The sequence below is a fragment of the Lichenostomus cassidix genome, chromosome Z (genome assembly GCF_008360975.1).
Source record: "Lichenostomus cassidix isolate B80296 chromosome Z, HeHo_3.0, whole genome shotgun sequence".
Classification (NCBI taxonomy): domain Eukaryota; kingdom Metazoa; phylum Chordata; class Aves; order Passeriformes; family Meliphagidae; genus Lichenostomus; species Lichenostomus cassidix.
Window position 1 is genome coordinate 32,245,145 of NC_139511.1, and position 16,504 is coordinate 32,261,648.

Sequence of the window (16,504 nt, forward strand, 5' to 3'; positions counted from 1 at the left end):
ATGGACCTCTCTGTTTTGCCAAACAATAACCATCCCGATAAATTCCTGCAACTGGAGGTAAAAACTTTAGTGAAAAACCCTGCCTTTCTACCAGCCAGCTGGGCAAAATTCCCAGAAGCAGCTTTACCTGGAGTGCAGCGGTGGCACAACAGGATCTATTTACAGGTAAGGTCTAAAAGAGGCTGACATTTTCCTGATTTTTCTATCTTGTTTTAAGGATCAGGAGACAAATTATGTGGTGGTGAGACATCAGCTGTAATTTCATCTTCCTGCATCTCTTAATCTGCATCATTAATATTCCTGTACATTTTCTCATTAACATCAGTGAGGATCGGGCTCAGTGAGAAGAGTTACTCTCTTAGGGGAGTACACTGGCTTTATTTCAGTGTATTAAGCTTTCTACTCCTCCTTATAACGTTTTCATAGCATTTTCCAGAAAGTCTACTGAAGTCAAATACCAATTAATTGTACTAAAGGGGTGCATGGAATGTTTTCTCCAAAGAAGTAAGAAAAACCCCAGATTTAAAACGGAAAGGAAAGTCATATCCCTTAAACTTGATGAAAAGGCACTTAAGATGGACATTAGACATTCTTGCTACAAACATATATATCTACATAGCTCACCATAACTTCCTTTTTATTTTCCCTTTTTTTCCTCATTCATCTTTGGCTTTCTCGTTATACTGAAAGACAACTATTGAAAGTGTGAAACACACTGACTTGCATTAGTCCAGGTTATTATACAGAGGTAGCAGCAGTTTCTTGGTAAAATGTAAATGTGCACTGCCTAGCTGAGGCCCTGGAGCTGGCAGAGGAGAAGTTCGTGTCTGGATCAGCAGCAGTACAGCTGCATCAGCTCACACCCCTCTGGGCCCCACTTGCTGCTCCACAGTGCTCTTTCCCTGCTGCCAGGGGAGCCCCTCGCCTTTCCCCACCCCTAGCATGAGCAAAAGCTCCAGGGTCTGGTTCTTGTCAAGGGACGGAGACATACATAAGTGGTTGGGGGTGAGGGGGTGATGGAGAAGGGTCTACATTCTCAGGATCCATAGGGTGGGGGTCCAATTCCCCAGGGGAAATAGGGGTAGGAGCCAAGAAGGCTTGAACCTGGGGGAAGGGAAGAGAATGATGCTGAAAGTCTCCCACAGCTACTTCCTGTTGCACTTCTGCCCTTTCAGACATTTACCCCCATCAGCTCTCTAAACCCCTCTGCTCCCTCCCAGAGTCCATCCCAGTCCCCCTCCAACAGCAAATGTCCTCCCCCCGCCGACACCCGTTTCCATGCCCCCCCTTACTTTCCCTAGCCTCTTCCCTACCCCAGACACCCTTCCGTCTGCCTACTCCACTGCCTCCAGCCTCTCTATTCGTGTTGTATAATCTTCGCTGGCAGCTCCCCAAGGAGAGCTGGGGCGGGGAACACACGGTCGCCCTGTAGTCTCCCATGCAAACAGCCCTAACCAAGGGACGGAGCCTGAAGGATCCCAAACAATAGGGTATGGTGTAATGCTGGCCTCGCTCCCCCTCCCCCAGCTCAGCCCCTCTTTTGTGCAGGAGGGAGGCAGCCACACACAGAGCCTCCTCCGCAGCAGGGATCCTCATCCCCATTGTTGTCAATCAGGACGCACTGTCACCGAGCCAGGGCTGCAGAGCTGCGGGAGGATTAAAAATGTGTGGGGAGCTTTTTGACTTGTGCTCTGCTCTTCGCCACCAGCGAGAAGGCTTTCCTGGAACTCTGTGTCCCAGCCCCGGGATGGCTGTTTCAAAGGAAATGTCTGTGCTCACCATGTCTCCAAAAATGGAGTTTGCAATGCGGTACATTTTATAAGTGTTAAACCTAGGACACAGTCTATACCTTTAAGTGTAGTCATTAGTGATTTCAAAATGTCCAGGTAAAATCTATTTTGCCATTCTCTCTCCCTTAAAAGCTTGCCTTCCTTATCCCCTTTTGCTGACAATCAAATACAAGGGAAAGTACTGATGAATTCCAGACATTAGAAGAAACACGATGGCACAGTGGAGAACTAATGGTGCAGGAATAACATATTTCACTTTAAGATGAGAGAGATAATGGGGTTAAGGGTTAGTTAATTCAGAAACGGAAAAAGGGGGTGGGGTGGGGAGAGTTAATTTCAGTAGATATGTGCATGATCTAAAGATTCCTAAAGTCATTAAACCTTGAGAGTAGCCTAAATTCCCTCTTTAGAAGTTAATATTCTTTCAAGAAACTAATGCTGCTCCGGTCGCCCTCCCTATGCAAAGCTAGGCTCAGTGGTGTGTTTGTGGTCTTTTCTAGACCTTTATTATTAAATCACTTAGATTCAAATTCACTTAAGTGCTTATGTGTTTTCTCCACCTATAAGTTTTAAAATTTGTTTCCATTATAAAAACCAGCTTCATGTAATGACAAAAAGCTGCTGCTCTTTCTCCTCACCTTCCTCTTTGATATCAGGCAAACTAAACATCTCCCCATTTAGCATGTACTTTCATCATCTACTTTGACTAAAACAAACCACAAAGCAATCCAGGGCCCTTCCTTGTGAAAAGCAGCATGAAAAGCACACACTCTCCTGCAAATGGATCGTTGCTCACTGCATTCTGCTCACCCCGAAAATTTCCAGTCCTGCTGGACTCTTTGCCTTACAATATGTTTAAATGCCCAGCACACACCAGATAATCAATCCTTTATATCTCATTCTCATACAAGTCTCCCCTGTAGTCAACCTGGTAATTTTCTGCAATTCTCAGCCTCCTATTTCTTGTTTGCATTTCACTTTTTCCCTATTTTTGGAAGACAGAAGAGAGAACTTAGTCTTAGCAGCATGCTACTTCTTGGCATAGTGTGTTTTTGGACTTACATGTGAGTTAACACCTGTGTCCTGTCTTTGCTTGTTTCAGTGTACCAGGACAAGAGTTTTTTAAAATCTGTAGGTTAGGTGCCAGGTTAGAGTCACTTCTTTGTCCCCTGGCTCATACGTACATTATGTATTTCCACTCTCTCCCTTATTCTTCCCTAGACATCTGCAACTGGCCACAATAAGAGCCAGCTGCAAGGTTGGCAGGAGCTTTGGTCTGAGACTGTACAAATTTTTTTATATAATGCACTCACAGCCCTGCAGAACTCCATTACCAATGACAGATAAAACACGTTTTTTAACTAAACAGTTCACTACAAGAAATAGTCTCAGTGATGCATAATTAAAATAGCCCACATGAATTTTTACTTTTGTCTAAATATCCCTGTCACTTTGGCTGAAGTGTTTATAACCATCTACTGATCTCTTTTCTATATATGTCAGGTGGCTTTTCAGTTTTGCAGCACCTGAGACTGCCTTAATGTCTCTGACAAACAATCCAGATCCCCTTCATTTCCTTCCTTAAGAAAATTTTCATTTCTAGAATTATACAATCATAGAAAGGTTTGAATTGGAAGGTACCTTAAGGGTCATCTGGTTCCAACTTCCCTGGTATGGGCAGAGATATCCTCCACTAGAGCAGGTGTCTTCAAAGGCCCAGTCAGCCTGGCTTTGAACACTGCCAGGGATGGGGCATCTACAGCTTCCCTGAGCAACCTGTTCTAGTGTCTCATCATCCTCACAGGAAATAATTTCTGTCTAATAGCTAATCTAAACCTGCCCTCATTTACTTTAAAGACATTTCCTTTGTCCTTTTGCTGTAAAAATTCTCTCTTCAGCTTTCTTGTCACACGCCTGTATGTACCAGAAGGCTGCTATATGGTCTCCCTGTAGCCTTCTCCATGCTGGAAATGCCCAGCTCACTCAACCTGTGTTCATAAGAGATGTGCTTCAACCCTCTGATCATTTTCTTCATCTTTCCTTCTCTGGACCTGCTCAGGCTTCTCAGGTATCCTTGATGTGAGCTGCCTGCCCTACTGTCTTTCATATCTCCTTATGTACCTTTGTTTAATCCTTGCCTTCCCAATTGCTTTTCCATAGCATCTCCCAAGAGATGTGATTTGTTGAAGAAACTATCGAGTGCTAATATCATAAAAAATGAGCTTTTTTATTTTCCAAGTGTCTAGCAGTACCTTTACAGTTGATAAAACTATCACAAGGACTCTTGGCTACACCCAGCAGTTTTTTGTCTGTCAGACCTTTTGTCTGCCTTCAAAATAGTTCTTTACATCAGAAATATGCCCTTCTGAGTGCAGGGAGGGCCCTCCACAATGCATTGCAAGGCTTTTGTACAAGAGAGGGTTATAGTATTGAACAAATTACTATCAAAAGTAATGACCACCCTGCTAATCAATTTCATTAAGATTGAGGAGGCTGTTGCCAAACAAATCCTGTAGTATCTAGTGGCTGTAAGTTTCTCAAAGACTGCCTTGGTTAAAACTGCTAGGTGCAGCTGCCCATCAATAGCATTTCTTACTTTCACTGAGCATTTTTCCCAGTACCAGCTGGAGGCTGGGGCTGGCCATGGGAAAAGAGGAGCTGATTCTCTTCTAGAAATGCATATGTTTAATGCAGTCTTCTTCATATTTCTCTGTATGATTTCTTAGACCCAAAACGTTTGGTATTTGCTTTTGGTGATTCTGGCTGCTGTCCTTTCTTTCCCTTAACTGGTCTGTAAGACGTATCTATTGCAGAAATTTTACAATCAAGCATCTGCTGTACTCAAATGCATTCTCCCAAGCAGTTTGTCACTTCAATGTCTGTTCTCTAAAATTTCTGCAAACTATATCCTACCCTAAATTCTAGTCCAGTTCTCATGATAAAACCCAGTTGCCCTTCCCAATCTATTCCTTCTCTACAACTGCTCCAAGCTACCACATTCTCCTCATGCCCATGAAAAGAAAGGTACTTCAGACAGAAGGGGAAAAAAGTTTTGTCACAAAGCACTCTTTTTACGAAAAAATATTTTCATCATGCCATCTATTGCAAGTTTTGGAGAATTTTATTTAAAACAGCTTTAGAAATTACTGTCAAGTCACATTCTTTTCACAACATTTTAGCCTAGGGAGAACAATCATCCCCTGGTGAGACAGTTCGCGTTCTTCAACAAAATGTTCTCCAAGTTCAACTATCTAGCAAGCCTGAGGGAAGAATCATTAAGGTCAATGACAAATCTTAAATGAGAAATAAAGTAAATAAAATAAAATGCAGTCAGAAAGAAAAGGCAGTTAAAAACACCAGCTCAGCTGAAATCTGGCCAGTACAGCCCAGAGGGCTTCAGTGCCAGCTGTAACTGCAATGTGAAGAGTAATATTGTCAGGGGATATGTCAAGGCTAAGGAACATGTGGAAATTATGAACTAACAGAAGGATGGGAGGTCACTGAGGATCCACCCGCCTACTAATGGTAATTATTGATGGGAAACATGCTTAGTCACTTCTGCAGGATTTAGTGATAGGAACGCCAGCATGATGCTTCCTCCTAGAGTTTCTTAGACAAAGTCTCTTGTTTTCTCTTCTCCAACTTCACCCTCTGAGGGAAATCAGTCCTCATGCGTCCTTCTACACCTGCCTGGTCCAGACCAATGTACATATGTCTGTCCATGTGCACAGACACTGCAGGCATGAAGTAGGTGATGACACACAGCAGCTGGCTCCCACTGGAAGTGGATTCACCAGCCCACAAAGTGGGTAGAAAATTACTCAAGCAGAAAAATCCAACAGTTTTCTATCACCTTAGGAACCTTCATTGACTTGACGAGGTTTTCAAGCAGATCTCAAAGCCAGTGTGCAGGAGGTCAGATTCTCTGAGCTCCCACCAGAAAGGTGGAAGGAGAAGCAGGACAAGCCCCTAGCCCTTTTGCAGTGGAAGTCCATCCAGCCTGCGGTAACTTAACAGCTGGAAACCTCAGTAAAAGTGAAAATTTCAGGGAAAGTCATCCTTCAATGGAATTAAGTTCCTCAGGACGCAGCTCCTTCATTGGTTTATTATGTGCACTTAATCTTATGTGTGTCTTGCAACAGGGCTGCCCACACCTTATGATTTCTGACAGTGGGAGAGGTGTGGGGATTGCCTCGTCGCAGCATACCTGCCCTAGGACCACTGGGTCAGCCCAAGGCTCCCCTCGACTCAACATAAAGCTCCTAAGAATAAAAGTAGTAATGGGGAAGCAGTGTTTGCTAATGAGGAAGGATGAACACAATTTGCTCTGTGCTGGTTCTAAGAGTTCTGAGAGATGGGAGAGGTGTTAAAGACAAGGGCTCTGCAAATAGCAGGTTTCTCAGGCAGCTGACACACCATGGAACCACAGATCAGTGACAGGTTAATTTAAAGTCATGAGGACGGGAGATGAAACAAAATACTGAACAGCTTGAATTAGAGAATCTGATTCCATTTTTCCATGCAATTTCAGATTGAAAAATATGGTAACTACTATTTTACAGACCCCTGAATGAACCTCTAGTGCTGTTTTAAGAGGCAGCTTGCAATTTCTCAAAAAATGTGATCCCACCAAAGTTGGTCCTCATCTTCCTCCCTTGACACCCCCATGTTCTGAAATGTCTTATTTACCAGCTTTTGTTATTGGGAGACTGCTCAGGTATTTCATTACCTGTAAGTTCTGACAGTGCCCTCAGTTGAATGAAGAGCCTCTTCAACATCCTGACATGGGTGTAGCATTCAACAGTGCGAACAGAACTGTGAGTCACATCCCTGCTATCAGAGATGCATTTACAGTTGAGGTTGTAATTTACACACCATTGCCCCTGGGATCATTCTGCTTAGTTCTTACATCTTTGCTTCTGCATCCTACATCCATGGCTTTCTATAATGTTCTACTGCAGTTCTCCATAGCACTCTTTTGCTAAAGCAGAGGCTTTCTTCCTGCAGGCATTACAATGTCAATTCACATTTGCAAAAGAACTTAATGTTCGGATTGTACCCACCTGCTTTCCCCAGAAGGAAGAAATCTGTCTAGAGTGAGCAGTCAGCCTCCCTTACTGTAGAAATTTGCCAGAAGGAGAAAAATGGTTGCGTGTGTAGTTTTAAAATGGTTGTGTTGCATTACAAGTGATAATTCTGGAAGAAGGCCTGTGTCATAGGTAATGCAAATGAAAGCCAGGTTCTGATCTAACTTGTGTCTTACAGAGAGAAAAGAGAACTCTCACTGAGCTGCCAGGCTTAGACTTGAAGGAGGTCAGTCAAGAAATAATAGACAAATCCCTGGGGAAACACATTACACCCATCACCCTGAAATCCACAATCAAGAGCAACCCATTGTATAGTGATATCCATGTGGATGATGACTGGGAGGAGAAGAAAAAGACCCCTTCCTGGACTGTGCAAGACTATGACAGACAGTCCCTGCACTCTAACTTGGCCAGCCACATAAAGGTAATTCCCTGTTGTGCTGAGTTTGAGCAAATGAATTGTTGTGAGCTGTGTGGGGCTTGCACAAACCACTGTGCAGCCCACTCATACCTTTAGGTGGGGTCACAGAGATAAATATGGACATATTTTCTGGTACAGATATGACACTAACATGACTCTGATCAGGAAAGGAAGTCTACCTATCTGGTGAGACTCCAGGAATTTAAATTTTACAGTACATAACATCTGACTAGAGAAAGTCTTAAACCACAGCACGGTACAGCTCAGCTTCCCTGTTTACATAGGGAAGAGCTATAAATGTGGAACTTAAATACTGTATAGCCACTTTAATAACTGTTCATGGCAAAATTCTGTTATCAAATTATGTCCTTTTTTCTCAGCCTCATCCCCACTATACAGGATCCTGCCTCCCTGTGGGTTGGCACAAATCACTTTTAGGATTATTTTTGCAAGCTTTTTTTTCTGCTGTTCCTTTTTTTGAAAAGAGAGTCAGAGCTGTATTTATAAAATGACATCTCTTCTTGAGAAGACAACATGGTTTGTTCTAGGTTTTTAAACACATTTCAATGTCTGGTGTCCTACTTTTGGTTCCTGGATGAAAAGTGTGGTTTTAATTTTCCCCAGTGGAACATTTGCAGCATCTGGAAAGTAGCACAACCTACATTCAAGTGAAAGTGTCTTGCATATGTGTTGTGATCTCTTAAATTCATTAATCAGTACTTGATGATAGGCAAAATACTTCTGGGTATGTTCTAATGACTTTGTGTGTAAAAGAAAGAAACTGATTTAATTTTCTGATTTTTCTTCTAGGAAAATCCAAATGATCTACGGTTCTGGATGGGGGATATTTATACTCCTGGGTATGATACCTTGTTAAAAAAGAAGGAGAGAGAAAAAAAACATTCTAAATATTGCCGAATCATCTTGCTCATAGTATTAACTGTTTGCATCCTAATTACTGTAATCACACTCAGTGTTTTACTTACTTAGTATAGCCAAATACTGATACAAGTTTTTTCAATAAATATTTTTATTAAATATTACCTTCTCTGGTTTTATTTGAATTAATTTCTTTTTTGGTTATCAAAAACAATTTGTTTGACATCCCTACTGTAAAACATTTCTATATAGCATAAGGAATTGATCCTGAAAAGAGCCAAATACCCTGAGCATGGCTGAATGTCTTCTTACAGGTATAATTTAAAAAGAAAACTATACTCTACTTTGTTTTAGTGCCTTATTTGGGCTAGTGATTTAAGTCAGTATGTGTGGTATGTTACATATAGTGTGTAGAGACAATCACCTGACTATTCATTCTAATAAAACACCTACCATCCTCTTTGTCCTTTTTATGATAGCTATTTTTAGAATATAGAAAAGCATTCCAAAGCATCATTCAATATATCACAAGGAATTATAAAAGAAAAATGAACACATTACTTAGTGACTCAATGCATTGCTGCCATGATGCACAACTTAGTAAAAAGCCAGCCTAAATGCATAAATATTTTCTTACAGTATTTCAGAGAAAAAAACCCAGAAAATAGATCACCGAGTTTCTATTAAAAAAAGTTCCCTGAGACGTGTGACAGAGTTCCTCCATCACTATGTCACCTTCTTTTAACATGTAATATTTCTGTCGCCCTGAAAGATGGAGTGACAATATTTTTTTTTTTAACAAAATACATGGAGTACTAGAGTATAAACTGGAATTAATACACCTTAAAAGTATTAAAGTTACATAACCAGGCTATGAAAAAGGATCTTTGTAAAGTAAAGGAACAAAATGAAATGTTAAGAGCACACAGCCAATTAAGTTAATATACCTCAGAATAATTCAGGAAAGTGAAAACAAGATAAAATGACCAAACAAAAAGTCAGTGAACAGGGAGAGAAGAATTTAAAATAATTTTTTCCTTTCTGAAAATATCCTCTGGGTTCTGCAAACCCTTTATAGCTCTGTATTAGGTATATAAGGAGTTATGAATACTACTGAGATAGGGATTTCCCTTACACAGGAGACTCTCACAGGTGCACAGATGCTGGAAAGTTGAGGTTATACCAGGTATACTTGTCCCACCAAAAATGCTTTGGATTAGTCAGGAATAGAACTAAGGTAGAAGGTTTGTACTGTTCCCTCTGAATTCTAGAATGTGCCCTACTTACAGCAGGTTTACGGTACTTTAACTCGTTTCAAGATAAATTTGTATTCAGACAAGTGTATTTCATTGCTTCCTTCTTGTCTGGTCCATGATTGATTCTTGAGTGTTCTGTAACTACTTGGACCCTAGTCTAGCTTGTACCATAACTGGATTGAAGATTCAAGCTAAAAATCCTGCTGCTTTAATCTGGTGTGCAGACAACAGCAAAAGAATAGCAGCATTCAAACGCACATGCATAAAACTAGTATCCCTGTTACAAAATTGGACATTGCAGTAAATATGCAAATTAAAGGGAACTCTGTCTCCTTCCTAGCTGAAGTTTCAGGGTAGGTGGGTGTTCTTGTCTGAAAGATCAGGCCCATTCAGCATATGAAAGTAAGAACTTTGGAGTATTTTACCAGACTAATAGCTGACATTGTGAAGTAACTACTCGCATTAAACCAACAATACTTGACTTTTTTTCAGCCCAAGTACATTTGCTTTAAGTGCATTGCATACAATGCAGAGACGTACTTTTGTAAATTATTGAGGCCTGCAGGCGGGAAGCCTAAAAGCAAAGGGCTCTGTAATTTCCAGGAAAACAGCCAATAATGCGAGTTTCTCAACTGCATTACTCTGTGAGGGCTTAGCTGAAAGGGCAAAGCCGTTTTCTCCTCAAGTCCACTGCGGGCTGTTTCAGTCCGATTTCACTGCTGTCATCTAGCGGAGACTCAGAAAAGAGGAAAAACGTGTCAGGCGCGAAGACGCCGGGTCGGACTGGTTTTTTTGGAATTTTTTTTAATGCTGTTATGTTTCTCTGGGGGATGGGGGAAGGGATGTGTGATTTTTTTCTTAGCTCTTCTGGCGCCGTAGCGATGCGGGCTCCTTTGGTGACCCCTCGCGGCGGAAGGGAAGGGAAGGGAAGGGAAGGGAAGGGAAGGGAAGGGAAGGGAAGGGAAGGGAAGGAAGGAAGGGAAGGGAAGGGAAGGGAAGGGAAGGAAGGGGAAGGAAAGGAAAGGAAAGGAAAGGAAAGGGAAGGGAAGGGAAGGGAAGGGAAGGGAAGGGAAGGGAAGGGAAGGGAAGGGAAGGGAAGGGAAGGGAAGGGAAGGGAAGGGAAGGGAAGGACATCCCTCCTTTAACCATTTGATGCAGTATTACTGCAGTATTACTTTACATGTCTGGCAGAAAAGCAATTTAAATTTTTGGTTGAAAGAGAGGGCTTTCTTTTTTTGTATGAGGTTTTTGCTTTTGTTGGCTTGGGTAGTTTGGAGTTCTTTTATTCACTAGTGACAGAGTGAAGTTTAATTCATTAGTGACAGTAAAGAAGACAAATCTTCACATAACATTCATAATAAACTAGGATCAGTATTGCTGGTTGGAGAACAGAATGTGTAATGTATTTCAAAAGTGCTTCAAAAAGTATAAGAAAAGGAGGCTCTGGGGGACATTATCGCTGTCTACAACTACTTAAAGAGAGGTTGTAGACAGGTGGGTGTCAGCCTCTTCTCCCAGATAACAAGTGACAGGAAAAGAGCAAATGGCCTCAAGTTGTGCCAGAGGAGGTTTGGATTGGGTCTTATAAAAAAAGTTCTTCACTGAAAAGGTTGTCATACACTGGAACAGGTTGCCCAGGGAGTTGCCACCTATGGTAATGTTCAAGGAACATGGACACATGATGTGGTTTAGTGGCAATTGCAGAGCTGCTGGATTAAGAGTTGGCATTGATTATCTTAGAGGTCTTTTCTTTCCAACCTTAATCATTATATCATTCCATGAATAAAACAACTCTACTAGGTAAGTTTCCAGTAAGTAATCTCTGTAATCTACATTCATTGGTCTCTCCCTACCCTCACAACATGCTTACACATATAATTTCATACATTCACAGTATCATAGAATATGCTGAATTGGAAGGGGCCCATCAGGATCATCAAGTTCCACTAGTGGCCCTGCACAGGACACCCCAAGAATCACACCCTGTGCCTGAGAGCATCCAAATGATTTGTGAACTCTGTCAGGCTTGGTGCTGTGCCCACTTTCCTGGGGAGCCTGCTCCAGTGCCCAACCACCCTCTGGGTGAGAAACCTTTTCCTGGCATCCAACCTGAACCTCCCCTCACTCGCCTTCATGCTGTTTCTTTGAGTCCTGTCACTGGTCATGAGAGTGAAGAGCTCAGTGCCTGGTCATCTGTTTCCCCTCATGAGGACATTGAAGACTTCAGTAAGGTTTCGCCTCCGTGTCCTCCACGCTGAACAAACCAAGTGACCACAGTCACTCCTAATTCAACTTCTCCTCGAGTCCCTTTGCCATCCTTGTGGCCCTCCTTTGGACACTCTCTAATAGCTTAATGTCTTTTTTATACTGTGGCACCCAAAACTGCCCTCGAGGTGAGGCCACCCCAGTGCAGAGCAGAGCAGAGCAGGACAATCCCCTCCCTTGCCCAGCTGCCATGCTGTGCCTGATGCACCCCAGGACACACTTGGCCCTCCTGGCTGCCAGGGCACTGCTGGCTCATGTTCAGTTTGCCCTCAACAAGGACCCCCAGGATCCTTTCCTGCAGCCCTGTGGAAAACTTAACTTCAATAAGATTTAAACAGGTGCTTAAAGATATGAAAGAAGTCAAGTTTGCATCAGAACAGAAACAAATCTTGGTATGATTTAAAAATTTTTATTCTAATGGTAATCAGCCCAAACAGCAGCAAAAATGCCTATGTAGTCAATGAAACGTCTTAACACAGCACACCAAGCTGATACATCGATATCTTAGCAGCACCTCTAAAAAGATGTAGGACAATGGTATAACTGTGGTAGAAAAAATGCTGGACACTCTCTCCTCTGATATATTATGTTCTATTAAGGCAACCCAGCAACAAAAATCCTGTACACAGTTATATTTTCAATGCATTATTGTAACCAGTTGACAGGCAGTTTTTAGGCTGAGAGAGGAGAATAGTTAATTGACAGCAGGGTGACATGCTATGTCATTTTCACAGGAACACACAGATCCTGAGTTGGTGTGCATTATTTTTTCCATCCATGTATTTAGCTTCACAGACAACCCAGTACATGAACCAGCCTTCCTGAAGGAGGGCTTGTTTCTCTCTGGGGTTTCCTCTGTGCTGATTGTGCTCTTTTTGGAAATTCTCCAATAGGCCACTCACAGCTCAGAAATCAATTTGCTGCAGCTGCTCTAGTAAATTGAAACTCTTGTAGCTGTAAGTGGGTTCATCTGTGGGAATTCTTGTTGCCTGTGGTAAGGTTAGTCTTGTTGGAGGAAACATTGCAGAGTTAAGGTGGAAGGCAGAAAGTTTTATGGCAGCACAGTTATTGTTCAACACACAGCACAAATCTACTGAGTATTGGGCTTATTTGCTTCAAATTTGGCAGACTGCTGTTTTTAATACCTGTGTGTGTGTGCCTGTTCAGCCTTTGAAGCTTCTTTTCTCTAGGCACAACTGAATATTGAAAATACATATATAAGCATGCATGATGAAGCAGTGTTTTTTGCTCAGCTGTTTGTGTGTCTCTTTCTAAATAACTTGGTACTTCCTCAGAAAGGAAAGTGATAAAGATAGTGGAAATAACGGGATGGCTTTGTTGTGGGAGATGCTTTCTTTTGTTTGAAGTCTGATTTCTCTTTTCTACACCCACATATGCTTTTTTTGTTCTCTGAACTGTAAGAATGATAACGTTTTGAGACTGCTTGGAATATAAAATAATCTGGATACAGAAGCTGTAAGTGGATAATGTTCTGTGTGTGACTAGCCCTGGTGGTGAATTGCTAAGGAAAAGACTGTTTGACTTATAAAAGTAGTTCTTAGGCTAAAATGAGCACAGGGACTTCAATCTTTAAATTTGCATTAGTTCTCTTGCTTTTTAATGAGCAATGCCATAAATATTGTCTCAGCTCATTGAGATGTGAGCTGAACCAAGTATTAGCAAACTGGCATGTGGGTAATTTGCATAGCTGGAGGCCAAAAGTGATTCTTTTTTTTTCCCCCTTTTTTTTTTAATGTCTGTTTCTTAAGATTAACTGCCTTGAGTTTCAGAATTATTTGTGGGAGAAAAAATTCAAGTAAGGGCTCTGGAAGCTCTATTTGGTTTGAAATTGTCTGTATTGCTCTAAAGGTCTGACAAGATATTGCACCCCATAAACACTTCTGAAATGCCTGCAATATTAAGTTACCATAGAGCACAGTTTATAGATACTGTTTAAAAACAAAATAATGAGACATGGAATGGAAAACTTCCTAATTTGTTAAGATTAAGCTGAGGATAAAGAGACAGATTTTATGACACTAAATCAGGCTTTGTCCCTGATTGAAATGTGACACAGAAAGTATACTTAGGACAAGAATAAATCCTGGGCAAGGAATTTAGAGTTGAATTAGCTGATTCAACAGTATCTCTGGCTTTGTACATATAGGTTAAAATACTAAATATCAGAAGTAATTAAATTGGCAGTTTTAGTTTATGCAAAACTCAAAGCTAGAGAAAAATGGGTTCTCCAGGCAAATGGAGTAGAGATATTGTTTGCAGCCTGGAACGCAGTGTGTTAAATTGGCAAAATGTCAAATCCCGAGGCAGTAGAAAACAAGGGAATAAAAGAGTTTATAGCAGTAATGTTGTGTGGAAATGAATGTTGCAATGCATTGCAAACTGCCTAGAGAGAGAAGAATTCACTGAAGACCCAAATGCATGTCTGACCTTGAACTGAGAAATCAGCATCTTTAGGTATTTTTTGACAGAAATAAAGGCATTTGGTGGTAGGATCTATATAGTGAAATCCATTGAATTTTACCTTACTGACTACATTTAACAGTGTGTGCCTTGGTCAGATACTTTCCCCAGTGCTGTGTCCATACCCCTATGGCAAGCAAGGAGTCACTAACCTTGTTTTCAGAAGGCAATTCTACCATCAGAAAATCTGCTTCAATTCTGAGTGAGATCTCCTTCCATTACGGTAGATTATTCCCTTCACCCCTGAATTTGGACACAGTAATTGTGATGGTGGCTCAGTCAGATGCTGACAAAGTGCCTGGCCTTCCTTTCCCTGCATCCTGGCAGCAGGAAGCTATCATCAATCTTTCCACTTGTTTGACACCTGTAACATTTCTTGGATACTCAGCCGTACACCTCTAGCTCAAGGCATGCTGTTCAGTGGATTTTCAATCCTGAATTATGCAGAGGTCTGTAAAGCTGAATTTCTCATGCAGCTGTGAGCTGGGAATGCCGAGGGCATGCAGGGGTGTGGGCACCCTGCCGGTCAGACAGGCAGCTCAGACAAGGTGCTGGATGCTGCAGCAACTCAGCAGGCTGTACTGGCTGCCTGGGGAGTCGGGCAGCCAGGCAACTGGGGAAAACCAGGCAGGCAGCATTGGTCATCTCTGCTGGCTCCTACTGAAACTTCTTGTGGGATCAGTTCACTCCAGGGAGATGACCCTGTCTCTTAATGAAAAAGACCCTCCCCACTTTCTCCCCTGCAAATATTTAACATGTTATGACTGGAGACTGAATGCTTGCTGAAAACAAAACTTCTTTTTGCTGTTATTTTCTCTAATTCATTTTGACTTCATTTTTCAGCACAGTGATGTGGGCCATAAATGTGAGATACAGTGTCAACTCACCAAAACCAAAATTATATGTATTTCTGTAAATTACCAGGAGTTGCTTAGTGTTACAAATCAGTTTAAAATTTAGTAATTAAATAAACTACTGCTTCATGCTGATGAAGTGTTAAAGAATAAACTTTTACTGATGATTTCAGGAGAATCAGTTGGAGGAAGCTGATCAATGAGATGATGAGGAAGACATCCATTATAAAGTTCTGTAAACTAAAAAGAACTGAATTCTGTCACTAAAAGCACAGTGGTATGCTAACTTGATTGATAAGTACTAAAGTCCAGGAGGCTTTCCTTGCCCACTCTCTATTACACCTGCTTCCAGCTACACTTTTAAAACTTTATAACAATGCAGGGCAGGTCTTGAGGATTCATTCTAATGAATCAGAATAATATCCTCCCCAAGAAAATGTTGAGTGATTTAGGATTTTGTAATTTTTTCCTTTCATACATGTAATTCAGAGAGGATGTCAGAATGCCTTGGAAATTGTTCTTTGTAAAATCAGCAGTTAGACAAATTTTGTTAGACAAATTTTCCTTTTACAGTACAGTTATGAGATTCTTCTCAAGATTCTTTTCTGACACAAAATTAGACCCTGCTGATCCATCCTGGTTATATCTGTGTATGCCAACAGCATATTTGGTTATCTGCCACAGTTCAAGTTTATGGAGCCAGCTACATGCACAGCTTGCTTCTAGCGGGTTTCCATTCATACTGCACATTGACAGTATGCAGGTTTGGCAAACACATTTAAGCTTCAAAATAATTGTCTGGTTTTGCAGCTCCCTCTGATATATTTTAAGCGCATCATATTTACACCGCAGACAATGCAATGTTCTCTGGAGCTTGGCTTGCCACACTGAGCTACCTCAGCCAGTGTCACACCAGCTGCAGGAAAGCTGCACCAGCAGCTGCATCAGTCATGATTTGCATTAGGGCCAGAGACCTCAAAAAGTGGCCACTATGGCTTTAAATAAACAGACTTCAAAATTAATTAATAAAGACTGATGAAAACAGGTAGACTCTGAAACAGAGGAAGAATGCAGGTGACCAGGTGCTGTTAAGCAACATTCCTGAGCTGCCTTGAGAAGTGGGAAGCTGGGCAATCCTGGGATCTGGTGGCTGTCACTAAACCATCACCCAGTTCCAGGTCAGCAGATCCTACTCCTGAGGAACACGGCAGGAACGGAGAGCTGCCTGGCTCAGAGACACTGCCTAAATTATCACCATGCTGCTTCTGAAAAAAAGCAGTGGCTGGTTTATTAAAAAAAAAACAACCCATTATCAGGTATTTTCGTACTCTCTGTAAAGAGGTGAATAATTTTGACACATCTTGCACATGTCATTTCTTGCATGTGGTAATGTTAAGATACAAAATGGCTTGCTATCTGCTCCAGAAAAAGAAAGTGAAGAAAGTTCTCAGTAAATCAACATGATGCTCAT

At 41.5% G+C, this 16,504-nt stretch overlaps 1 protein-coding gene across 1 annotated transcript; it reads left to right on the forward strand.

The window, feature by feature from the left end:
* Positions 1–8,288, forward strand: MINAR2 (membrane integral NOTCH2 associated receptor 2). The gene is made up of 3 exons (XM_085042308.1): positions 1–165; positions 7,056–7,301; positions 8,109–8,288. The coding sequence occupies exons 1-3, from the start codon at positions 1–3 to the stop codon at positions 8,286–8,288; spliced, it is 591 nt and encodes a 196-aa protein (XP_084898434.1).
* The last annotated feature ends 8,216 nt before the right edge of the window (positions 8,289–16,504 follow it).